General features: G+C 41.3%; 2 protein-coding genes across 8 annotated transcripts in view; one reads left to right on the top strand and one right to left on the bottom strand.

Annotated features, from left to right (window-relative positions):
* The window catches only part of LOC126409784 (branchpoint-bridging protein-like), a 10,856-nt gene extending 3,926 nt beyond the window's left edge, over positions 1–6,930 (bottom strand). Inside the window, exons 1-2 of the mRNA XM_050076072.1 lie at positions 6,402–6,930; positions 238–298 (exon numbers count right to left, since the gene is read on the bottom strand). Of these exons, the coding sequence (XP_049932029.1) occupies positions 270–298; positions 6,402–6,840 (468 nt within the window). The 5' untranslated portion in view covers positions 6,841–6,930 and the 3' untranslated portion in view covers positions 238–269. The remainder of the gene's footprint in view (positions 1–237; positions 299–6,401) is intronic.
* Positions 1–27,508, top strand: part of LOC116248144 (DExH-box ATP-dependent RNA helicase DExH7, chloroplastic) — a 98,904-nt gene that overhangs the window by 36,700 nt on the left and 34,696 nt on the right. For all 7 annotated transcript variants that reach the window (XR_004170969.2, XM_050076069.1, XM_050076070.1 and 4 more), the window contains 9 exons: positions 17,506–17,588; positions 17,718–17,901; positions 19,942–20,094; positions 20,167–20,268; positions 20,382–20,534; positions 25,815–25,919; positions 26,503–26,643; positions 26,774–26,863; positions 26,993–27,049. Coding sequence is in view for 6 of the 7 variants with exons in the window: in XM_050076069.1 (XP_049932026.1) it covers positions 17,506–17,588; positions 17,718–17,901; positions 19,942–20,094; positions 20,167–20,268; positions 20,382–20,534; positions 25,815–25,919; positions 26,503–26,643; positions 26,774–26,863; positions 26,993–27,049 (1,068 nt within the window). In the remaining variant the exon portion in view is untranslated. The remainder of the gene's footprint in view (positions 1–17,505; positions 17,589–17,717; positions 17,902–19,941; positions 20,095–20,166; positions 20,269–20,381; positions 20,535–25,814; positions 25,920–26,502; positions 26,644–26,773; positions 26,864–26,992; positions 27,050–27,508) is intronic.

The raw sequence follows: 27,508 nt of genomic DNA, 5'->3' as shown, positions 1-27,508 counted from the left end.
TTCACTATTTTTTTTTCTAAACATAAAGCATCGAGGTGTGACTGCCCAACAATTCAAAAGACGATGAGCCAAGCAATTCAAAACAATGGGGCAAGCTTTCCAATATAGCATTTCAATTCAATTGTACATTTGACAAAAATGCCCCAAAATCACAACATCGATGCCTCATCAAAACAAGGCATCAGTAAAACCAAAAACCCGACGCGCCGGCACTACAAGAAAAACAAAACCCAAAACCTCCCCAGTAGGACGTGAGTGTAGCCATCTGCTCAGCCTGCTGCCCCGGGTACACCAAAACCTGAAAAAAGGAAACAACTGAAGGCTTAGCCTTCGCAGTATGGCAACAAGCCAGGAAAAGTCCAAGCCCTCTTAGGTCGGGCTCAGTACACAAACAAACATCAGAACAATCTATCATTATGTCGTGTCAAGACACGACATGCAGACGCCACTCAATGGCTACAATAACATAATTTCAATCACATGCAAGGCATCATCAACATGTCACTTGCATTCATAAGCACAACAGTCACATGCACAACAATCCTATATATTTCAATCACATACATTGCAGTTTCATTACTATCAGTGAATTTACAGTTCCTGTGGGTGCAAACACAGGCACGTGCACACCGCGGGCGGCCCACAGCCGAGAGACAACCCCCGTGGTGGCCCAGAACAGTATGGATCCATCTATCCGCTGCAGCGGTAGAGCACTCATCCATGGATGTGTGAATTCCAAGGAGAGATACTCAGCCTTCCCTAGGACACCCAGGTTGGGAAGGCGGGAGCCTACGCTCCAAGCACATCACACACAACAGTACCCTGGGGCCTTGCACCGCCTGCGCTCCGAACAGGCGAGACCAGTGGCGAAAGTGGGACAACTCCCATATACATAGTCACATCCCACTGGCCTCTCATCTCTTATTCTTTCATTCTTATACTTATACTTGCACAAACACATTTAACTGGCTAGCTCCTGAGGTTGGTTCACTTCACGAGTGAACCCACACCTCCAATTGCCTCCACACGAGGGTTACACATAACCACAACAGTTTTGGCTAGCCGTCATAACAATATGGGTACAACTACCCACTGTGCAAACATTTGCATCATTGCCCGCGGCAATGAGTATCAATAAACATAACATCACATCATCATCATAACAATCACATCTTTGAAAACTTAGCCAAACCACAGAGAGTAGTCTCAATCTGTGGTGGGCTCGTAGCTGTCCTATGCAGTTATCATCTAGAATGCTTCTAATGCACAATTGGGGTCGAGGAGACACTCGACTCGATACCCCGCCTCATCTGTCCTAAACAGTTATCAATTCTAGCATGCACATACAAGCGTAACATTATCAAAACAATTACTATAAGCCTTTCAAAACAATCATATCATATATCAATTTATGTACATGCAACACATATTCGTCACCGGAACACTCAATCAATTCATATCACAAATCCTAGGATCCATGATCCTAGGAACACACATTCATTCACTTGCCCAGGCAGGGATTGCCTGGAATGTCGCCATACCTGTGCGCGTTCACAAGATCTTCAAATGCCTCGAGCTTCGAATCCGGTAACTCAAGGTCGACGGGACGTACCCGGTGAACCTGCAGACACAAACACAAGATAAGATTCCTACTACAAACCTCAACAATTCAAACAAAACAAAACAAGGTCATTGAGGCACGTGTCATCGCCTCAAGAGGGTGTCGACGGGTAGTGTCGACCCACAAGTTCTCCAATAGGGTCACTTCTCACTCCTAGCCGTGCCAATAGATGCCAAAACTCAAAGCCATCAATCCGTCTATCACTAACGCCTTTCTCAAAATTCCCTTTTTCTTAAATCAAGGCGTCTACCCCAAGATACTTCCAACTTATGTACGTTATCCCTATTTTAACTCCAAGATGCACCCGTTCACAAAAACGCGTGCTACAGGCTCACTAAAACGGTCCTAAATCTTCCCCACAACCTCACAAACTCTACCATGTCTCCCCTAATGCTTCGAAAATTAATCTATCATGCTTAAATGATCATCCAAAATATGAATCTTCGCTTCCCAACATAATCGCAAGCTTTTCCCCAAAACGAAATCACTAACATGTGTTCCAAATAATCAATTCAAAGCTCTCGCATGCTCAACCAATAATTATGAGCGTTCCAAAGAGAAATATATCATAAAATAGGTTCAATTTCGCCTTGCTCACCCCGATTGAAGGTCTAAACTGTTGTAATCCTCCCGGCAGCCACCTCACGCGTCCAAGTGGTCCCCAAACGGCTAAAATCCTCCAATGCCGCCACTACCAAGGCCTTCTCTAATTGCTGTTACGAGGGGGAAGACAAATCCCCAAGCTGAAAACGGATCCAACAGTGATAGCACAGTGAAAATCAGTGAGAGAAAGTACTTGATTGGAGAAAAATAGAAAACGAGCAGAAAATGGGGAGAGGGTTCGGTCAAAAGGGGAAAGGAAGGCAGTGAGGGGAGAGGACGGGAGAGAAGAGAGAGAGACGGTGGAGAGTGAGACGAGTGACAGTGGGAGAGGGAGAGTCGTTCGGTGGAGAGGGGAGACGAGAGACAGTGGGAGAGGGAGAAGGGAAAGAAAACGGGAAGGAGAAGAAAAGAGAAGAGAGGAAGAGGCAGGGGACGACAGGGTTCACCTCAACGCCGCCGTCGTCGCCGCCGCCGCCGCCGTCGCCGCCGCCGCCGCCGTCGTCGCCGCCGCCGCCGCCGTCGCCGCCGCCGCCGTCGCCGCCGCCGCCGCCGCCGCCGTCGCCGCCGCCGTCGCCGCCGCCGCCGCCTTCTTCCCTGAGCTCCGGTCGTGGGTAAGGAAGAGACGGTAAGAGGAAAGCGAAGGAGAAGAGAATGCGAGGGAGGAGGGACAGCGTCGGGCTCCTCTCGCGTGGGGCTAGGGTCCGGGTCTGGACCCTGACCCGACCCGCTCCGCCCAAACGCCGCGCGTTACATCCTACCCTCCTAACAAAAAAATTTCGTCCTCGAAATTAGATCATACCTCAATGCAAAAACAAGTGCGGATATCTCTTCCGCACGTCCTCCTCAGGTTCCCATGTGCTCTCCTTCAATCCATGGTACTGCCATTCCACCTTCACTAAAGGGATTCTCTTTGTGCGAAGCACTTGCTCTCTTCGATCCACAATTCTAATAGGTTTTTCTTCCATTGTCAGATCATCTTGCACCTGAATACCTTGAAAATCAATCACATGTGTCGGATCTGGTACGTACTTTCGAAGCATGGAAACATGAAAAACGTCATGAACATGACTCCAGTCTGGTGGTAGTGCCAATCTATAGGCCACCTCGCCAATCTTCTCTAATATCTCAAAAGGTCCTACGAACCTCGGGCTCAACTTTCCCTTCACACCAAAACGAAAAAACACCTCTAGTAGGGAAATCTTCAAAAACACATGATCACCCACCTCAAAAGTCAATTCTCTACGACGAATGTCGGCATAGCTTTTCTGTCTACTCTGAGCAGTCAACAACTTTTTCCTTATCAATTGCACTTGGTCGGTGTAGTGTTGCAAAACTAAAGGGTTTTCGATTTTTCCATCACCCAATTCGGTCCAACAAGCTGGCGATCTGCACGGCCTTCCATACAAAGCCTCAAAAGGTGCCATCCCAATACTAGAGTGGTAACTGTTATTATATGCAAATTCTGCCAGTTTCACATGTTTGTCCCATTCTCCTTTCAACTCTAAGACACAAGCACGCAACATGTCCTCTAAGGTCTGAATGGTCCTCTCCGATTGCCCATCAGTTTGGGGGTGGAACGCTGTGCTTAGCTTAAGCTTGGTACCCAAAGCCTTCTGCAAATGCCCCCAAAATCTAGAGGTAAAACGTGGATCTCGATCCGAAATGATAGACCTTGGCACCTCATGCAATCTCACTATCTCGCCAATATATAACTATGCGAGACTTTCCAAAGACTGATTAATTCTAATAGACAGAAAATGAGCGGACTTCGTCAGTCGATCAACAATCACCCATATGGCATCATGCTGTCTTCGGGTGTGAGGCAATCCAACTACAAAATCCATTGTAATGTCTTCCCATTTCCACACCGGGATATCGATTCTCTGCAACAAGCCTCCGGGCCGTTGATGCTCTGCTTTTACTTGTTGGCAAACCAAGCACTTTGCCACATATTCTGCAATTTCACGCTTCATTCCAGGCCACCAAAAATTTCTCTTCATATCCTGAAACATCTTTGTACTGCCAGGGTGTATAGAAAACTTAGATTTATGAGCTTCATCAAGCAACCGTCGCTTCACCCCTTCATCTCTAGGGACCCACAATCTATGTCGAAACCACAATGAACCCTCTTCATCTTGATGCCAGAAAGCATCTACCTTCTTACACTCTTCCACGTTCTTAGCAAAATCAGGATCTTCCTTTTGCTTCAATACAAGCTCTTCCATCAAAGGGTGTTGTATTACGGCACTCATCGTTGCTTTGTTCTCGCCACAAAGGTAAGGTTGCCATGCTATCACATCTTGTAACAAATTCCAAGAACATGCTAACATACTATACATCGTTGCCTTAGCTTGCCTGCTCAAAGCATCAGCCACCACATTCGCCTTACCTGGATGATATGATATCGTGAAATCATAATCTTTTAGGTATTCAATCCATCTTCTTTGCCTCAAATTAAGATCACTTTGGGAGAATATATATTTCAAAGACTTGTGATCTGTAAACACTTCAAATGTTGCCCCATAGAGATAATGCCTCCAAATCTTTAGTGCAAACACAACTGCTCCCAACTCCAAATCGTGAGTGGGATAGTGTTGTTCGTGTGTCTTCAACTGCCTTGATGCATAAGCCACCACACGGCCATTTTGCATCAGCACACAACCATAACCGATTCCTGATGCATCTGTGTACAGTACAAAACCCGAATGACCTGATGGAAGTGTCAGAATAGGAACAGCAGTAAGCTTGTCCTTCAGAGTTTGAAAACTCCTCTCACACTCTTCATTCCAAATAAACTTCACTCCTTTTCTCAATAGTTTAGTCATTGGTGTAGCTATTTTCGAAAAGCCTTGTATGAACCTGCGATAATATCCTGCCAATCCCAAAAAGCTTCTAACCTCGGTTACACTACATGGCGTCCTCCAGTCCTGCACAGCTGACACCTTAGCCGGATCGACGGATACTCCATCCTTAGAGATTACATGACCCAGAAAGTTTACCTTCTCTAGCCAAAATTCACATTTTGAATACTTGGCATACAACTTATGCTTGCGCAAAAGACCCAATACACTTCTCAAGTGATCTCTATGCTCTGTCACACTCTCTGAGTACACCAAAATATCATCCACAAAAACAATAACAAATCGGTCCAAGAACTCTTGGAAAACCCGATTCATGAGGTCCATGAACGCTGCGGGAGCATTGGTCAACCCAAAAGGCATGACCCTGAATTCATAGTGCCCATATCTGGTTCGAAATGCAGTCTTAGCAACATCTTCCTCCCGTATCAAGAGTTGATGATAACCTGTCCTCAGATCGATCTTGGAGAAAACCTTTGCATCCTTAAGCTGATCAAACAAGTCTTCAATTCTAGGAAGCGGATACTTATTCTTGATGGTGATTTGATTCAACATGCGGTAGTCGATACACAAACGCATTGTCCCATCTTTCTTCTTCACAAACAACACTGGTGCTCCCCATGGTGACACACTAGGTCGGATGAAGCCCTTGTCTAAGAGCTCCTGCAATTGCTTCTTCAATTCTTCTAACTCTGCTGGTGCCATACGATAGGGTCCCTTAGAAATAGGAGCTGTCCCTGGTGACAACTCTATCTTGAACTCCACTTCTCGTGTTGGAGGCAAACTTGACAGTTCCTCCGGAAACACATCAGGGTATTCACTCACAATTGCCACATCCGGTAACCTCACCGGTTCCGGCTCATTGGTCAACACATTGACCAAGAAGGCAACACTTCCATTTTCTATCAATCGTTTAGCTTTCAATGCAGACACCATTATCTTATCAGTTCGACTGGCCTTACGAGCATGGAACTCCACAGGTTGCATTTCATCAGTCAACAACTGTATCTGCTTCTTCCTGCAATCTATATTAGCATAATGTGCATATAACCAATCCATGCCCAAAATCACATCAAATTCGTTAAAACTCATGATCACCAACTGTGCATGTAAGTGATGTTGATGGATCTCCACGTCCACATCAGATAGATACTCACTACACGACTCTTGAGCATGCATAGGGCTAACAACTTTCAGAACATACGGCATCTTCCTAGCAGGCACTTCTAGTGAAGTAGCAAATCGACTAGATATAAATGAATGGGTCGCCCCAGCATCAAACAACACTCTAGCAATATGAGAACCAACAAGTAAAGTACCTTCAACAAGGTCGTGTGCCTGAAGCTCCTCCACGGTAGTAGCATAGACACGTCCAGTCGTCTGTCGTGCGCTAGAAGGACCGGCCTCTGGCTTCTTCAACTCTCTTTCTTTCCTTAAGGGACAATCCTTGATAAAGTGCCCCATCCTTCCACAGTGTAAGCAAGCTCCGATCTCTCGATAGCACGGCTTTCCAGGGTGCACACGCGAACAAGTAGGGCACCTCTGAGAAGTCGGAGTAGCCACTGACCCCTGGGTGGCCTCACTACGGGTTGGCTGGTTCCGTCTGAAAGTTCGATCATCCCGCCTCTCATAAGGCCTTGTCCTGCCTGCAAAGTGGTGGCGCTTCACCTGGGTTCGTCCACCTTGTGAATGCTGGCTTGCTTTCTTCTGGTGATCCTTCTGTGTCCTCGCCCAGTCTTCTTCTATACACCTTGCCATAGTGACCGCCTCGTCCAAGTCACGAGGTCTGCTCGTCAAAACTTTGGTTCGCAGTCCCTCCCGCAGACCACGCACAAACTTGCCTGCCCTGGCTCCGTCTGTAGTGTAGAAGTGTGGGCAATACGCCTCCAAGTGTCGATATCTTGTAATATATTCCTCCAAGCTCATTTGATTTTGCTGTAGATCAAGAAACTCTTGCATGTTCTTGTCTCTAGCATGCACCGGGTAGTAGGTGTTGAAGAAGGAATCTCTAAACTGCTTCCAAGAAATTGACGGTTGGCCTGCATACCGGATCTCAAGAGTTGATTTCCACCAATCCATGGCATCACCTTTCAGCAGGTAAGTGCCATAGTTCACTTTGTCTTCCTCAGGCATCTTCAGAAGCACAAAGATGCGTTCAACTTCCTCGATCCACTGTTTTGCCTTATCGTGACTGCACCCTCCTGAAAAGATAGGCGGCTGCATCGCCATGAACTGTTGAAACGACACCGCTGATGCCTTCTCCTTAAGTGGCGCAGTGGTGTCTCCGGAAGGAGATGCATTACTCCTTTGGTTACTGACCATGGACTGCACAAGGGAGGTCAGTGTTTGCAACGTGGTCAGCAAAATAGACTGTTGATCCACAGGTGGAGTCTGCCTCAGTGGGGTTTGAGCACCCCCACCCAATTGGGCATACTGGCGCCCTGACGTACTGTTGTCGCGTGGGGTATGCGCATCAGAATGGGCCGGACTAGGCTCTCTCTGTGCCTCTGTGGACGGCCCAGCTCGCTTCTTACCCTTACGATGATATTCCATCTGTACAAACAAGAACCTTAATCTCAAATCCAGTCTATGACTAATCTCACAAATCAAATCACAACGTGCATTAGCACGAAGTTCAAAACATAGATCACATTACGTACTTATACGTGAAAAAGCATAACCACAATAACAATCTAATCAAATGAATGCGTACCTGCGCAACACGGCTTCACAAATAGGCTTTAACTCACATCCATAGTGGGGTTTGCCATGGCTCTGATACCAAAACTGTCACACCCTGACCTTTTTGACCCTCAAACTATTTTTTTTTTCTAAACATAAAGCATCGAGGTGTGACTGCCCAACAATTCAAAAAGACGATGAGCCAAGCAATTCAAAACAATGGGGCAAGCTTTCCATTATATAGCATTTCAATTCAATTGTACATTTGACAAAAATGCCCCAAAATCACAACATCGATGCCTCATCAAAACAAGGCATCAGTAAAACCAAAAACCCGACGCGCCGGCACTACAAGAACAAAACAAAACCCAAAACCTCCCCAGTAGGACGTGAGTGTAGCCATCTGCTCAGCCTGCTGCCCCGGGTACACCAAAACCTGAAAAAAGGAAACAACTGAAGGCTTAGCCTTCGCAGTATGGCAACAAGCCAGGAAAAGTCCAAGCCCTCTTAGGTCGGGCTCAGTACACAAACAAACATCAGAACAATCTATCATTATGTCGTGTCAAGACACGACATGCAGACGCCACTCAATGGCTACAATAACATAATTTCAATCACATGCAAGGCATCATCAACATGTCACTTGCATTCATAAGCACAACAGTCACATGCACAACAATCCTATATATTTCAATCACATACATTGCAGTTTCATTACTATCAGTGAATTTACAGTTCCTGTGGGTGCAAACACAGGCACGTGCACACCGCGGGCGGCCCACAGCCGAGAGACAACCCCCGTGGTGGCCCAGAACAGTATGGATCCATCTATCCGCTGCAGCGGTAGAGCACTCATCCATGGATGTGTGAATTCCAAGGAGAGATACTCAGCCTTCCCTAGGACACCCAGGTTGGGAAGGCGGGAGCCTACGCTCCAAGCACACCACACAACAGTACCCTGGGGCCTTGCACCGCCTGCGCTCCGAACAGGCGAGACCAGTGGCGAAAGTGGGACAACTCCCATATACATAGTCACATCCCACTGGCCTCTCATCTCTTATTCTTTCATTCTTATACTTATACTTGCACAAACACATTTAACTGGCTAGCTCCTGAGGTTGGTTCACTTCACGAGTGAACCCACACCTCCAATTGCCTCCACACGAGGGTTACACATAACCACAACAGTTTTGGCTAGCCGTCATAACAATATGGGTACAACTACCCACTGTGCAAACATTTGCATCATTGCCCGCGGCAATGAGTATTCAATAAACATAACATTCACATTCATCATCATAACAATCACATCTTTGAAAACTTAGCCAAACCACAGAGAGTAGTCTCAATCTGTGGTGGGCTCGTAGCTGTCCTATGCAGTTATCATTCTAGAATGCTTTCTAATGCACAATTGGGGTCGAGGAGACACTCGACTCGATACCCCGCCTCATCTGTCCTAAACAGTTATCAATTCTAGCATGCACATACAATGCGTAACATTATCAAAACAATTACTATAAGCCTTTCAAAACAATTCATATCATATATCAATTTATGTACATGCATACACATATTCGTTCACGGAACACTCAATCAATTCATATCACAAATCCTAGGATCCCATGATCCTAGGAACACACATTCATTCACTTGCCCAGGCAGGGATTTGCCTGGAATGTCGCCATACCTGTGGCGCGTTCACAAGAATCTTCAAAATGCCTCGAGCTTCGAATCCGGTAACTCAAGGTCGACGGGACGTACCCGGTGAACCTGCAGACACAAACACAAGATAAGATTCCTACTACAAACCTCAACAATTCAAACAAAAACAAAACAAGGTCATTGAGGCACGTGTCATCGCCTCAAGAGGGTGTCGACGGGTAGTGTCGACCCACAAGTTCTCCAATAGGGTCACTTCTCACTCCTAGCCGTGCCAATAGATGCCAAAACTCAAAGCCATCAATCCGTCTATCACTAACGCCTTTCTCAAAATTCCCTTTTTCTTAAATCAAGGCGTCTACCCCAAAGATACTTCCAACTTATGTACGTTATCCCTATTTAACTCCAAGATGCACCCGTTCACAAAAACGCGTGCTACAGGCTCACTAAAACGGTCCTAAATCTTCCCCACAACCTCACAAACTCTACCATGTCTCCCCTAATGCTTCGAAAATTAATCTATCATGCTTAAATGATCATCCAAAATATGAATCTTCGCTTCCCAACATAATCGCAAGCTTTTCCCCAAAAACGAAATCACTAACATGTGTTCCAAATAATCAATTCAAAGCTCTCGCATGCTCAACCAATAATTATGAGCGTTCCAAAGAGAAATATATCATAAAATAGGTTCAATTTCGCCTTGCTCACCCCGATTGAAGGTCTAAACTGTTGTAATCCTCCCGGCAGCCACCTCACGCGTCCAAGTGGTCCCCAAACGGCTAAAATCCTCCAATGCCGCCACTACCAAGGCCTTCTCTAATTGCTGTTACGAGGGGGAAGACAAATCCCCAAGCTGAAAACGGATCCAACAGTGATAGCACAGTGAAAATCAGTGAGAGAAAGTACTTGATTGGAGAAAAATAGAAAACGAGCAGAAAATGGGGAGAGGGTTCGGTCAAAAGGGGAAAGGAAGGCAGTGAGGGGAGAGGACGGGAGAGAAGAGAGAGAGACGGTGGAGAGTGAGACGAGTGACAGTGGGAGAGGGAGAGTCGTTCGGTGGAGAGGGGAGACGAGAGACAGTGGGAGAGGGAGAAGGGAAAGAAAACGGGAAGGAGAAGAAAAGAGAAGAGAGGAAGAGGCAGGGGACGACAGGGTTCACCTCAACGCCGCCGTCGTCGCCGCCGCCGCCGCCGTCGCCGCCGCCGCCGCCGTCGCCGCCACCGCCGCCGCCGCCGCCGCCGCTGCCGCCGCCGCCGTCGCCTTCTTCCCTGAGCTCCGGTCGTGGGTAAGGAAGAGACGGTAAGAGGAAAGCGAAGGAGAAGAGAATGCGAGGGAGGAGGGACAGCGTCGGGCTCCTCTCGCGTGGGGCTAGGGTCCGGGTCTGGACCCTGACCCGACCCGCTCCGCCCAAACGCCGCGCGTTACAGATGTAACGTGGAAAACCCTCAACTAGAGGAAAAAAACCACGGGTGAGGAGGTCTGGTGCCCACTAGCCGCCAGTCTCTCTCTCTCTCTTTGAAATTTCATTAACACTTAAGATTAGGGTTTACAATGGTATAAGTATGCCCAAACTAGGACATAATGGATCGGGTCCAGACCCAGACCCAAACATCAAGATCCGTCAACACTCCCCCTCAAGTTGGACATACATATCAAACATGCTCAACTTGGATACATTTCTCTCAAAATGGAGTTATATGTAAAGCTTTAGTTAGAATATCAGCAGTTTGGTCTTCAGACTTTATGTATGGTAATGTTAACTCCCTGACATCAGTTCTTTCTCTGATGAAGTGACGATCAATCTTAACATGCTTTGTTCGATCATGAAGCACTGGATTGTTAGCCAAGTTAATAGCAGACTTGTTGTTACAATACATCCTCATAGGCCCTTCAATCTCTATCTCAATATCAGTCAGCAAGATCTTTAGCCACAACAACTCTGATACTCCAGTAGCAACTGCCCTATATTCAGCCTCTGCACTTGAGTGGGAGCAGACATCTTGTCTCTTGCTTCTCCAAACAACTAGATTTCCCCCCAAGTCAACGCAGTACCCTGAAGTAGATCTTCTGGTGTCAACACAGCCTGCCCAGTCTACATCAGAATACCCTTCAACTTCTGTAGACATCTGTTTCACATATAAAAGTCCCTTACCAGGATTCTTCTTCAAGTAACACAGGATTCTATCTACAACCTTCAAGTGCACATCCGTAGGTGCATGCATAAATTGGCTCATCACATTTACAGTAAAGGTGATATCTGGTCTAGTCAGAGTGAGGTATATCAATTTACCAACTAGCCGTTGATATCTCCCTTTAGTTTTTTCACACAGAAGTTCTCCATCCTTGCTACCGAGCTTGTGCCCAGCATCCAGAGGAGTAGAAGCTGGTCTGCATCCCAGTTTTCCTGTCTCCTTCAGTAAATCCAAGGTATACTTCCTTTGATTAAGCACAAGAATTGTACCTGATCTGGCAATTTCAATACCAAGGAAATACTTCAGCTTCTCATGATCCTTGAGATCAAATTCAGCCGATAGTAAACCCTTTAATCTTGCTATCTCTTTTTCATCATCACCTGTAACAATCATATCATCAACATAAACCAGCAGTAGAGTAACTTTACCTTCTATCCTCTTTACAAAGAGAGTATGATCTCCATTCCCTTGTTTGTAACCATGCTTCTTCATAACAAGTCTGAGACGTTCAAACCATGCTCGGGGAGACTGTTTGAGCCCATACAAAGCCTTCTTCAGTTTAAAGCATTTTCCAGGTTTCTCAAAACTCAGGGGCATACACATGTATACTTCCTCTTCGAGATCTCCGTTGAGAAAGGCATTTTTAACATTGAGTTGGTACATCTCCCAACCCTTCAGTACCGCCAAAGAAATAATAACTTTAACAGTCTTCATCTTCGCAACTGGGGCAAACGTCTCTAAGTAGTCGATCCCATATTTCTGACTGAACCCCTTGGCTACCAGACGTGCTTTGTACCTCTCAATGTTCCCATCTGGTTTGTACTTAATGGTGTAGACCCACTTTGACCCCACCAAATGAGTTGCATCAGGAATTTCTACCACTTCCCATGTCTGATTTCTGTCTAAGGCCTCCATCTCTTCTTACATAGCATGAGTCCACTTGGGGTCATTCTGAGCCTCTGTAACACTCCTGTGAATCACAGCCACAGACAAGGATGATACAAAACATTTGTAGTCAGTGCTCAATCTAGAATAAGATACAAAGTTACCTATGTGAATGGAAAACCCTCAACTAGAGGAAAAAAACCACGGGTGAGGAGGTCTGGTGCCCACTAGCCGCCAGACTCTCTCTCTCTTTGAAATTTCATTAACACTTAAGATTAGGGTTTACAATGGTATAAGTATGCCCAAACTAGGACATAATGGATCGGGTCCAGACCCGGACCCAAACATCAAGATCCGTCAACACTTAAAATCGGACACAAACCAGGCGAAATTGTGTTACCTATTGATTGTATTCCTTTGGTTAAAGAAGAACATGTTGACTGTGTGGCATAGTTAAATCAGTTCGTTATTTTTTAGACCTGCACGCATATCACCGAGACTCTTGTTTTTTGTAACATCAAGTGGATTCTACAAAAAAGAGAAGACAACTGAAAAAGGGAAAAGAAAGACAGAACAAATGTTTTTAGAACTCCTTTTTGCTGGTTTGATCACTAAAATCAGTTTTGACACCGTCTTATTGTCTTTTACTTTCGTTTCACCTTCTACATTCTTCTTCCGATTGTTTTGTTCTAATTTATTCAGTCTGTAGAATTCCTGTCCCCAGTCCAGTTTTTCGTCTAGTTTTTTGTGTCAACTTGTTATCTGAAACTCAATAACTCCGATTTCTTAACTCGGAAGAGATAGATCATATTGTGCAATGGGAGCCAAGTTCTCTTTGGCTATCTGGATGGAACAATTGTAGTCCCAGCAAAAGTTATCTCACATGAAGCAAAAGATGACACAGGGTTTCTCTACCAAGGTTGTTCTGGAATCTGAACCCAAATTTTGTTGCTTGAGTGACAAGAGACTGGAGTCTGCTTGCCTGCTTCATCCCTACTTATGTCAAGAGGTGTTCATGGCAATCACAGATGACTGGAGACAACTGTGGAATTATGGAATAGATTGGCACAAACTTATTCTCAGATTTCTGAAGTGAGAGTTTCAGCTTTTGCAAAGAGGTTCCCTTTCCGTTATGGAGTATTTGAACAAGCTAAAGACTATTGCAAACTGCCACTGTTGCTAGCTGTTGGCAGGTCCTAATGGCTGGTTTTCTAGCCGTAGTGCCAGCCAACAGTTAGCCCTTTTTAGCCCCTTTTTGTATGTATAAGTGGGAACCCCCTCTTCACTGTTTGTAGAGCTTTGTGCCATTTGCTTGATTTATTTAATTATTTTCAGATTCATTGCGTTTGTTTTGTGGACACTTAATATTTTCTTCATGAGGTGCATTTCTAAAGGTTTTTCTAAATCTTGAAGTTTGTCTAGATTTATTGAAGAGCATGATATCTCTTGTAGAGTATTACTCAAATTTATAATTTGAGTTGTCTCAATAATGAGATGTCAGGATCTAGTTTCTCTATCCATATATTGTAATTACTCTAAAATTTTCACATGTAAATGCTTGAGCCTTTAAGGTTAATGTTTTTTTTTTTGGTTTTTTTTATCCTTCCAAGACAAGCTAGATTCCTAGCATCATTGCCCAAACTCCAAACTTTTCCAATGTCTTCAACATTTCGGAATTAGCATTTATGTTGTTGCCTTAAAGTCTACCTTCTATTGATTAGTCATCAGTTGCCTTGTTGGGCCCTAGGTTATGGTCTTTCTGGTGCCCGTCTGATGCGAGTGTTGTGATCCTAGGGTGAAGCTCGGCTAGGGGCTGTAAGGCTGTCCTGTAGCCGTGCTTGGGCATGGCCACGCCCGTCAAAGTGATAACTTTGCTCAGCCATGCTTTTGGTTGTTGGAATATCTTTTAATTATACGCACATCGCTCAATTTTCAGCATGATCCAAGTATGAGAGAGGGAGTTATGATCTTCGGACACGGTCATCCAGATTAAGAAGACGGCACCTCTCTCGTCTGAACTCCAATCAAGGCATGTGGTAGCTCATTATAATGATAATTTCATGAGCTTTCCAACGACTATAGGCACACGAGAATCTGACGTTTTCTTGGGATGAACTACTGAGAAAAATGATGCCTGAATCTAGATTTCTGTAGAACAGAACCTCGACTTTGGGTGCATGCATAAACTGGCTCATCACATTTACAGCAAAGGGGATATCTGGTCTAGTCAGAGTGAGGTATATCAATTTACCAACTAGCCGTTGATTAAAAGAAGGTTCTGGCCGGTGCACGGTCATCCAGATTAAGAAGATGGCATCTCTCTCGTCTGAACTCCAATCAAGGCATGTGGTAGCTCATTATAATGATAATTTCATGAGCTTTCCAACGACTATAGGCACACGAGAATCTGACGTTTTCCTGGGATGAACTACTGAGAAAAATGATGCCTGAATCTAGATTTCTGTAGAACAGAACCTCGACTTTGGGAAAACAGCTGCCAGCATGAATCAATTATAGGTGAGGTAAGTAATATCTTGTTCGAAAGTTAATTTCAAGAGCTTTAGTATAGGCTCATGGAGATCTGATATCTTTTGCTTAGGTCAATCTATCGAGGAAGTGAAACCTAGATCTGGTTTTCTGCAGAACACGATCTACAGGTCTTCCAATCGGCCGAATCTTGCAATGACAGAGTAGATCAGGGCCTGGAGCGCATGATTATGTGAGAAAGCTCTGTGTCCAGGGTGGAGTTGTGACAGACGGACCTTGCCATGCGACGGTGGATGGTTTTGGATTGAGGACAAAGATAGAGCGAGATCCACACCTTGAATGGCGGTGGCTGCAAGGGTGCAGCAGCGGGTGGTCGGCACGGCGGTGCTCTCATAGGACATGCAAAGGAAGGAGATGAGAGAGTGGGAGAGAAATCTAACGCTAATCTTTCATTCCTCAAATTTTATGATCCAAATGGCAAGGTTCAGCCCTCCTTATAGAGAGGGTCACACAATACAAGGAAAAAAAAAACAATAGAAATGCAGTAAATTTGCTTTGATTGGCTTAGGTGAGGTGGTGCCATGAGGCTAGGTAGATTTGCATCTCCAATTGGCCAGATTCATCTGGATGGCTGGAAACAAGGGGGTTTCCAAATAGGGAGCCCATCCAGATCTTTTGTGCATGAGGAAGGGGCCCACATGGGTGAGCTGGTGGCCGGGTGGCATAGACGTGGCAGGGAGGGCATGGGTGTGGCGTGCCTAATTTGGAAAGCGCATCCACTCACGTGATGCGTGTGGGGCTGAGGCTCCACACGTGATGCGTGTGGGGCTGAATCTAGATTTCTGTAGAACAGAACCTCGCCCCTTGTAGTTGCTGACTAGGCGGCAAGTTGGCTGACTGGATCGTCTCCTACACTAGGTGCCTATTTGCAATGGACTCAGCTGGAGGTGGCTTGGGCCCCGTGGTCTGCTTGGCTTGGGCTGAGAGATCATGTGGGGCAATGGGTTGGACGAGTTGGGGTGGCCAAGGGTCAACTAGGTCTTGGGATCTTGTAGCTTTCTACGCTAGCCTCCTCTAGATGTACTGGATGGGGTTTTCTATTTGGACCAAGCCACCTATTGGGCTTCTTGTATTAAACGTGATTCATGTATCTACTCCAATGATAATATTGTTCCGTACCATTATGATTGAAGACCCAGGCAAGATATGGACTTCTTCGGGAATGACAAAAAATCGATCTACTTTCATTTGATACTTTGGTCTAGATTCTTTTGGTCTTTGATACTCAATCAGACCCTCTTTTTTGACGATTGAATCGACCTCTATGATGCCATGTTTGGTATTCCCAAACTGCTTCTTCTGTATCGTGGATCGTCGAAATAAGCAAGAAAGAAAAATATCTGCAGGGATACAATGACGAATTGGTCCTGAGTATGTCGGCCCCTTGGGTATTCTTCAAGCTCTAGCGGATGGGGTCAAACTACTTTTCAAAGAAGATCTTCCATCTAGAGGAGATATTCGTTTATTTAGTGTCGGCCCATCCGTAGCGGTTGTATCAATTCTACGTAGCTATTCAGTAATTCCCTTTGGCCATCACCTTGTACTAACCGATCTCAGTATAGGCGTTTCTCTATGGATCGCTATTTCAAGTATTGCCCCTATCGGACTTCTTATGTTCGGATATGGATCAAATAATAAATATTCCTTTTCAGGTAGTTTACGAGCTGCTGCTCAATCTATAAGTTGGCAATTTGGCTTCTTAAAATGCTCTTGCCATGGCTCACTGAGTATGGCTGCCATTGATCAGGCCAAGTAGCAACAAAGTGAATGCAGTCCAAGGCAGGTCCGCATCACCGCCTAGGTGCCAAACTACATTTGACAAGATTCAAGATGTTGCCTAACTCTAAGTCTTGAGCTTCCAGACTTGTTCTATTGTACTATTCTCTGTTTAATTTAAAGTTGGTTGCAATCTTTTCACTCTCTTGCTTTCTTTGTCCTATATTCTATTTATTTGTTCCTCAAGTCCTCTGTAGCGAAAATTGAATGGTTAATAAGCTTGTTGAGATAGTTAAGAGGATTGCAATCTGCACAGACGTGGAAGATAGGCTCATGATGTACATAATGCATGTAATTAATTTGTTCAGCAAAAAGGATATTTTTAATAGAATTGACATTAGGAAAATATAATTGATTTGCCATGTTTCAATGCTGAGAGTGAGAGAAGGGTTGGACTATTAACGAGGAAGATAGAAAAATTTGGCTTTTGATCGAGAGAGAGATTGAATTTATAACTAATTCTCTTTAATTAGAGTTATTAAAGTACCATACTCTGGAAACTTTTATATAAATGCCATGTACATCACATGTTTAATGACCTAAGTGCCATTACACAATGTTCCAGGGCATAAATAATTAGTCAAAATATAGTGTCATATGGCTGTTTGAACTTGAATAGTCATGGATGTGCCCAATCAGTCTTGCAAGGGCTCATGATTTTCCTCACTGTCAATAACAGGGCGACTTTCTACTTATTGTGTTAAAGGACCTCATCAAGAAGCCTTCATGCAGATCATCATCAAAGTTGAAAGTTATCCTTATGTATGTAATTCATTATTGGAAAAGTTATCTACAAATGGTTACGTTTTTATGACCTGTGTCCTTTGAGAACCATTACTAAATGCTAATCTGATATGTGATGGAGAAGTCGGTACTTTTCTTATTTCTCAGGTCAGCTACTGCTGATGCTAGTCTATTCTCAAAGTATTTTGGTTGTTGCCCCATCATTACTGCTGAAGGACGACTTCACCATGTGACAACTTACTTCCTTGAAGACATTTATGAGTCCTTAAATTACCACCTGCCTTCAGATTCTCCAGCATCAATTAGTGGTGATGCCTATCAGAGGAAAGAGGTAGTCCATTAATATTCAGTGACAAATTGTTTTTATTTTCATTCTTTTCCTTCATTTTCACTTTATCTTGGTTTGTGCTGCATCCTCTTTATTGACATCTCTTGTGCATTTGGTAATTATATAATTGCTTCATGTTTGTATTCACTTATCTATTTATTTATCCAAGTTTTCTTCCTCCTTTCAGTCTCATTTTTGTCAAAAGTAGATTTGGCTTTGCTGCTTTTCCCTTTTCAACCTTTCGACACTATCAGGTCTTTAATATGACTTATTCTTTGATATATTTGTAGGAAATAAGTACCAACCTATGTTTATGCATATTAAATGGAACTTTGGAGCTTTGGGCCATCCACTTTTCAATGTTGAACTATTTGTATAGATGTAGTGTGAAAAAAGTTGTCCAAAATGAGACAAAAAAAAAAGGAAAGTGAAGGTATTAGAAAAAGTTAGAAACAAATACATCCAAATTAAATAAATATTAATATGACAGAAGCTGTCATGTCTCAGCCCAAAAACTGATCCGAGTGTTCAGTGTGATGGATCCCAATTTCCAAACTCACCTCATAGCCAAGTTCTGTTCATTCCCAAAAAGGCTATGAACTAGGATAACTCAGGCATGTGGTATATAGGTATATAAGTTGCTGAAGATTTTCCTAAATCTTCATTGTAAGACTACTTTTAGGTCTTGCTCCACCACTTGAGGTATTACAATCCTTACCATTAGGCCTCACGTCTAGTGAACTTAGCTCTGTTACTGACTGTAATGATCTGGCCTAAAACTAACCCAAGTTCTAGGTGCAATGGATCCTCATGCATTCCATATCTGGTTTCATTTCACACCAAAAAAGGTAAAGCAACGAGTAGTAAAGTATATAAGCCCCTAAAGATTTCTCAAAAATTTTCAATCTATACTACTTTTAAGTCCTACTCCATACACTAAGGTGTTATTACACAGAATGACAATAGTTTTCTGATTCAGGACAAAAATTAAAAATGTATTTTTCTCTTCCAGGAATTGTATTAATTTTGGTTGCTTTTAGAAAATAATTTCAGACCTGATCTAATTTGAGGCGTCCACACCTGACGTTTGTTTTTTGTCTAGAAGCCATCCTAGGGTGAATTAGATATAGACAGTATGTGGATATTGAGAACCATACATATGAAACTTTACTTTAGTAAGCAAATCCATATTAGTTGATTTAATCCATGTTAATTTAGATCCTTTTATTGGAGACAAATGTAGTATGTCCACTTGTGCCAATTCAGGTCCTGCTTAAGAATGCGATATCAGTTCCCTGTGACTCGTACTATTCATTTCACTTCATCCCAAAAATCATCTTCTTCTCAAGAATGTCCTTTTTGGTTCCAGTAGAACTACTGCGTGATTGGTGTCAGTTCTGGGCAGGAAAGACTTGGCCTCCTATTGATGTATGGCCATAAAAATCATGAATGGATGTGTATGGATATTAGTGAAATAAAATGTCACTAAAGTATACTGGGGAGTCTGAAATGGATTCAACTGCATGCAACTTTGAGAGAGAAGAATTCCCAGGGAAACATTTTGAATGGCATGAAGAAGAGGAACCACGTTTGTTGGATTGAGAAAACATGTTGAGAAAATAGGTCATGGTCCCAAGTATCTTATGCTACTGCTGCTGTCCAGGAAACAGCTTAAGATAATGGCAACATGATTCAAATGTCATTTTCAGAGATGTGTCGTAAAGATATTTCCAAATGACATTAGCAATTAATGAAAAGATGATGATACAAAATATCTGCTTTAGATTGACCATCTTCCTTTACTATGTTCCATTTTTTTCTGTATGCTATCTTTTTCAGATTAGTAACTGTGATGTTCATGTTTATGTTTATCAATGTTAATTATTCATTTGACATCATTCAACGAGCAGAATAAGCAAGTAGATGTGCCAAAGTAATTTAGTTTCTGCTTACATTTTCTTTGGTTTGAAATAAAATTTAGATAGGTATCATAGGTCATCTTTTGTGCTTTTATTCTCGACTGAGATCTTAGTTTTGTGTCAGTTTGGGAGTAAAGCTCGTGAATTATTAAAAGGAAGGAAGAACACTCAGCTATCTTCATGGGGTGATGAAACGATACTTGCTGAATCCTACATTAATCCACACTATCATGAGAACTTATATGAGGCATATTCAGAAAGAACTCGGCAAAATCTGGTGCAGTCCGTCTTCTCTAAACAGTATACCTGAAGCCACACTCAAATTTCACTTACTTCAATGTTTGCGCAGAAAAACCTGAATGAGGATGTGGTTGATTTTGATGTATTGGAGGAATTAGTATACCACATTGATGAGGGCTACCCTGATGGTGCAATATTGATATTTTTGCCGGTGAGGCAACTGGGAACACGTCAGTTTTTTCTGTTTGGTGACTTGAAGTACTGTTGATAAGCTATGAATTATGTGTAACTAATGGTAAAATTCTGGCTGACTGGTTATTGCAGGGATTGACAGAAATTAACATGTTGTTTGATAAATTAGCTGCTTCATATCACTTTGGTGGTTTGTCGTCCGATTGGATTTTTCCTTTGCATTCAACTCTTTCATCAACTGATCAGCAAAGGGTGTTTTTATGCCCACCTGATGGCATACGAAAGGTGCGAACTTTCATTTCTGTTCTGTTTGGTTGGACATTTTTTGATACCCTAGTCTGCATTGCTTTCGAACTATATATCCAACTGGTATGTGGTGATAGAAATGAATCCTGGATGTTGTGGAATTAAATATTCAGGGGCTATAACTATTAACTTGTAAACCCATAGCATTTCACAATGGGATTCCTGCATAGATGATGTTATGTGCTGTTGTTAAGTTGCTGGAAGTTGATCACATGGTTGTGTTAGTGTTTTAGCAACAGATTCTTCTTGCATTATTACTTTTTTCTTTTGCTAGAAAAGGAAGAGAGAACTGAGAAGAAAATTTCAGTTCTGTATGCATGACGCAACTGATGCTGGATATACAATCTTTCCTGGTTATTTTAATTTTGTTCTTCTCAAGTTCTTCCACAAGGGAACATGGGAATTGGTCTTTCCTCAATAATACTTTAGAATTTCTCTTATTGGAAACCTTTAGAATATCTCTTACTGAAAACCATCAGTGGATGTGATATTTTCCTCATTCATGGGTCATTTACGAATAGCTAGTAAAAATGCCTAGAGAGGCTGCTTAGCATGGATCCAAGATAATGATGCTCATAAAATTCACATACAGAATGACTATTCTGATAGATACGTTAAACGAGGCAAATTGAAAGCATATCTCTCCAACACAAGAAAAATTTATGGTAGAAATGAAAGATTTTATACTATTTATGGTGAAAACAGCCTCCCATCCACAAATTGAGTGAAAGCCTTCTTTGGATGGAAGATTAAACTTTTAGACACAAATCTACCTAGGGGTGAGCACCGGGCCGGGCCGCCGGCGGGGGCCTGGTACCCGGCCCGGATCAGCCCGATGGGGGGCCCGATCCGGCCCTATTAATTTTTAAAATTAGTTTTTTATTATTAATAATATATATTTTATAATTTAAAATATATTTTATATTGAAAAAAATTATTGTATATTAAAAAAATAGTTTTTTTTCATAACCAAGCAAGGGTGGGCCTGGGCCCAGGTATTGGGTATTGGGCCCGGCTGCGGGCCCGACTTTTGACCACTTGGCTAGCCTAGACCCGACTGTTAGAATGTTTGTATTCCTATATATATATATATATATATATATATATATATATATGTACAATACATATATTAGTGTTCTAATATATGTCTTACATATATAGATATGTGTATATTTTAGGGTACCTAGGTCATACTCGTAATTTTTCATTTTCTTTTATGTATTTTTCTATTTCTTTTACACCTTTTTTTATTATTTAAGAGGAGAACTAGCTGTTGGGCCTCTCTCCAACGGCTAGATTTCTAGCCGTTGGAAATGGCCCAACAGCCATTTCCCCTCCTCCTCTCTTCTTCTTTTGTATTATAAATAAGGGACTGTTGTCCCCTTTTATGTTATGGCTTGTTAAGCAACATCTTGTAGTATTGTTAAATATCAATATACGTTTTGTTTATACCCTTGTTAGAGGACTCTTGTGTATTGCCTTGTTGAGTTAGTGGGAGATTCAAGAGTGATATTCTTGAAGTATTTGCCTAGTTTGGGCCTGATTTACACTGACCACCCTAAATCTGCCCTCATCTCAGTGGTTTTCTCAAAGTGACAAAAACTCCTCCTCAATGCCTGGGAATAAGAGGTTTTCAAAATTTCAACCTAAAAACCAAAAAAACGGGGATCAGTTTTTTTGTTGGCGAAGCCATATCGTAGGTTAGGCCCATACACATATGATACACCTGCCATACTAGTTTCAAGGATGTGTCCTGTCCGATTTTTATTAGTTAACATTGTGTAGCACAACTTATCATATGTTACACTATGTTACATACAACATGGTGGAAATAGTCAATTGTGACAACTGTTAAGTGCTAAAGGGAATCATCTAAAAGAACCTACCAATCTACGTTGCAACAATAAGTATGTGATTTATATAGCCAACAATCTAAATATCCCAAGTTATTTGGAAAGTTTGTTGAACATAAATTGCTGGAGGATCCTACTTTGTCCTATTGGCTACATCACAAGGGGCCAATTACATGTCTGGAAAGGGTCCCCATATACCTTGTTAAAAGAATTGAAGATCATCAGATCATTGTTAATACATGACTTCTCTGACAAATCAATTTCTATTCCTTTCAAGGCGTGGACAAATGCATGACAAATTGTATAAGTCAGACCATTGCCACAAATATTGTTGTTTTCTTTAATGCGGAAAAAATAGGAAAATGAAGAAAAACAAAGAAGGGGGGAAATCATGATATTTTGAAAGATTGCCAAAATAAAAAAAAATCACATTTTTCCCCTTGTTTCAGATGCTTTTTAATATATTTTTAAATGTTTCGATGCTTCTTTTAATATTTAAATAACTACTTTGTACCTTGATCGGTGTCTTTGTAAGAAAAGTAGTTGAAAACTGAAATTTGTGTAATTTTTTTCTATGATATTTTATATGTTTGAATTTTTAAACTTTAGAATTTTTCCTGACAAAAGAGATTCTCTTTTAATAATCGAGAAAATCTAACTGATAAAAACTCAAGAATGATGTTTATGACAACTTTTTAGAGTTTAGACATTTTAAGCATTAAACTGAAGTTGAGTCGTGTTAAGCTATATTTAACAATAACAAAACTTGCTCATCTACGTTTAACAATAACAAAACTTGTCATTTATGTATCCAACAGCTAAGAAAATGTGAATGAGAAAATTATAGTCAATCACTTTAGTCTGGTAGGCTTACTTGTGAAGGCTATCAAAATTTACCCACATAGAGAGAAATTTTGCTTTTTTGGCAGTAGAAAGTTATTTCGTATTAATGTTACACCTTACACTAAAGTTAATTACGAATGGCATACCATGACATGATTAGCTTAGATTATCTTAAAAGCCCACTTAGAACTGCATGGACAACCTGATTTACAGATTTAGTTGATCCCAGTCTGCCCATAGCCTACTTTGGTTTACACTCAAAAAGGGCTGTGAAGAGACAGGATTGTATGAAAACGCAACTCGAGTATATGTGGCCATCATTATATCCCAAACTAATGGATATGAAACTATTTCCAGCCATTCCCATACTTAGGATGCTATGGTCTAGTTCTCGTAAGGAACACATTTTTATCATGTGTGCGACCTCATCTCTGAATGTTGAATGTTGTTTCAGTGCCATTTGTAATGACTCAGACACAAAATGGCTGGAGCATCTAGTCTGGTAAGACTTCAACCTTGTTTGAAATAAGGACACAAGGCCATGTTGTGAAGTGTGTATCATAACATCTATCAGTCAGGCCTAGATGCATTATATCGTAGTGTACCGTAACACATTGTAGATGTATTGTGAAGTTACTTTTTAAAGTTAAAAAATCAAAAATAAATAAATAGAAGCAGAAAAATAGAAAATAAAAAAAATCAAGAAGAATATGTTCTCCACACAAAATATGTCACATAATAAATGCAGTATTATAGGGATAAATATTCAACAATTTGACATAACATAATCATAATGGCATAGGTAATAACACATTAAAAATAATTTTTAAGTCTTATACATTACAAAATGAAATTGTTTAATGCAAATAACCAATGAAAACAATCAAATATCATCTACCCATCATTCATCATCTAATTATAATACTTGCAAAGGGTTTTCTACCACTCGTCTTCCTCACCCTTGTGCACCATTTCATGCAGGATTGTCTAAGGGTCTGAAGCCACATATTCACAAAACAAGGGAAATCTATAGCATTTTTCACAAAACTATAGAAAACTACAGTAATCTTCACAAAACAACAGAAATCTATGGTGAGAGATTTTTATACATTTTGTGAAACAAATCAGGAACCTCTCTTTCTTCATCTACAAATCGATCTCTCACTCGCAAATCTTCGTTGTTATTGTTGTTTTTTTCTGTTAAATTGATAAGAGATTCTTCACTCCCAAGAGTGTTGAGAAGTCAGGAGAGAAGATTTTTTACAAACCAATTAAAAATGGGGCCTCGTGTACCCCATATCAGAAAACTATAGTTCATTTTCAAAACCATAAGAGCCCGACTTGAGCAGCTTTAGTTTATTATTATAAGAGAAAACTGAGAATAGTTATAAGGCAAGATATTTGTAGATGCTGCCTGTGAAATATAAAATAATGAACTGCTACCGGTACTTTTTCTGGAAGACTGGTACATAGCTGATAGCACTAAGCAGACAACTTGTAACCAGATGTCTAATAATTCAATGCCTTTATTTTGTTTGATCTGACATTGTAGCTAAGGTCTTTACATAAAATGTATGTTAGGTTAGGCATTTTTCATTTGTAAATGTGTTTTCTGAGTAATCAACAAATCAATGGCTTATATAATATGAAAAACTTGATAATCAAAAACAAAGTTTCCTGTAACATCTAATTCAAATCAAAGCACCTGTTTTAACAAATAAGCTATGTCACATGGGTGCTGGGTGCTAGTGCGGGTGCAAATGCGGCAATTTTTTTTTAAAAAATTAGGTGGAGGTATAACAAGGATTTATATGTAAATAAAATCTACTATATAGTTAATTAACTATTTTGTAGCCTTATTTGTCTGTATTTACATTTTAGTCATTATAGACATTTGTACAGCGTTGTTAGGCAAGTGTACATCTAAAATGATCAGTTTTAGCTTAATTCGGTAGATCGCAACGGACATGCCATGTCGAAACTGTACCAGCAGCTCATGTTGATGCGGGTGTGGAAGCTCTTTAGAAGTACCCATGTGACATAGCAAGTAAGCAATGATGAGTATCTTTACCTGTTTGGTGAGTGCCTTTTTTGAGGTGCCCATAATACAGGCTGGTAGGGTTACCAGTTTAATTCCAGTTCTCTAATTTGGTTATAGCTTATATATTAGCTACTGTGGTAAGGAATTAATTATTTGATTTATTTTGTTACTGATATTGCATTTATCAGGCCTCCTCTCTTATGTTTTGGATGCCTACAGCATGCATCTTGCAATATTATTTCTTTATTCTTTGTATATACAGACATTGGTAATTATGTGTTTCACTAACTTGGGATAGAGACGCACCTTCATAGCTAATGTAAATAAGCTTTGAGAATTTGTCTCTTCACATATGTCTTCTTTAATCTGAACTCTATATGATGAAAGCACAGTGGACAAGCAACATCAGGGTTGGAAAAGTAAAGCATCTTAGTTTTGGATCGTGTAAATCATGGTTTCCTCTCTTCCTAAATTTGTTTTCTATGACATGATGTATGTGTTTCTGTGTGCCATCTTCCTCAGGTTATCATTGCTACTGATATTGCTGAGACAAGCATAACAATTGATGATGTAGTCTATGTTGTCGACTGTGGAAAGCACAAGGAGATGCGGTTTAACCCCAAAAGGGTGTGTGTTTCTTGTCACATCAAACAATTTTCTGCAAGTCATTTTCTCCTCATTTTGTGCTTCTTGTAATAATAATTTTGTAAGTCAAACCACAACAAGATTTATTTGCATTAGCATGTGTATGCAACTGCATTCCTTTAGTGACAACACAAATAGGCAAAATATCATTATGTTTAGGTTCGTTAGTTCATTCTGCACTGAAGTTCTTGAAAGATCAGTTTCTTGAAGCCATCAGAATCCATGTATATCCTGGTTTGTTGCTTAATTAGCACAGCATTCCTTGTACTTTATCTGTGTCACTGTCACCTGTTTTTTTTTCATTTAAATAAACTGGCTTTTGCCATCATTATTTTTTCTTCACATGGTCAGGTGATTTAGGAATTTGGATTACCGAAGTAGAAAATTATGCATCACTTCATATTGTGAAAGGAAAAGTCCAAGTCATTTGAATGATGTGGTTAAGTATATACATGGTCTAGGATACCTTTCTAGTGCATTTGTTCACAACATATTATATGATTTTGTTATGAATGTTTAATTAGTAGTTTTAAACCTTTTTTTAATTCAACTATAACTTTGGTAGAAAATGTCAAACATGGTTGAGGAATGGATATCTCAAGCAAGTGCTAAACAACGTTCTGGGAGGGCTGGGCGTGTAAAGCCTGGTGTGTGTTTTCGTCTATACACCCGTTATCGCTTTGAAGAATGCATGCGCAAGTTTCAGGTGCTATCAATCATTTTCAGATAAATTTTCATTTAGTTACCTTTTTTCTTCTGATAGAATTGAAGCCCATGCATTTGGTCTATGTTGTGTGTCAGTTATCACTAATCACCTCATGCTTTTCCAAATTAAGGTGCCAGAGATTCTTCGGATGTCACTGGTTGAATTATGCCTGCAAATCAAATCTCTTTCTCTAGGTGACACTAAAATGTTTTTGGAAAAGGTGATAAGTGCAACTTCAGTTCATTGTCTTTCTTTAGATTTCTCATGTTTTTGTTTGAGTTCTCTTTGTTCAGTTATTTCCTCTCCATTTTCTGAAAATGATACAAAACGGATTAGCATTTTCTAACAGGCAATGGAACCACCACATGAAGCAGCAGTGAGCTCAGCAATTGCGATGTTATATGAGGTTCATGTTCCTATATGATCTGTTGAATATCTATATCTGCTGTTTGTTTAAATGTTTCTTGTATCCACCAAGTCCTATATGGTCAATATCGGCAGAGTTACATGATATTCATATTTATCATAAAGTGGTCCAATTTGAAGAAACAGTGAGCTTCAGACATGGGTGTTGGTGTTAATGAGCTTGAATTCTTGGAACCTCTGCAGTTCGAGGTCCTGGTTACCATGACATGAGAAAATAACTAAAGCATTGAGGAACACTCCCTTTCTAGTCTTCAAAACAATGCTTCCGCTTCCTTATGAAGAATGTAGCCTGACTGAGGGCTTGAGGCAACCCTCAGTATGCATGAACAAAAAGGTCAACTTGTAACCATACCAATGTGACTTCAAATGTAGCTTAACTAACTTAAGTCAAACTTTAAAAGGATTGTCATTTAAATTTTCCTTTTACTTGAGATAGTGC

The sequence above is a fragment of the Nymphaea colorata genome, chromosome 2 (genome assembly GCF_008831285.2).
Source record: "Nymphaea colorata isolate Beijing-Zhang1983 chromosome 2, ASM883128v2, whole genome shotgun sequence".
NCBI lineage: Eukaryota > Viridiplantae > Streptophyta > Magnoliopsida > Nymphaeales > Nymphaeaceae > Nymphaea > Nymphaea colorata.
The sequence above is the reverse complement of the archived record's forward strand: the minus strand, read 5'-3'. Positions and strand labels throughout refer to the sequence as shown.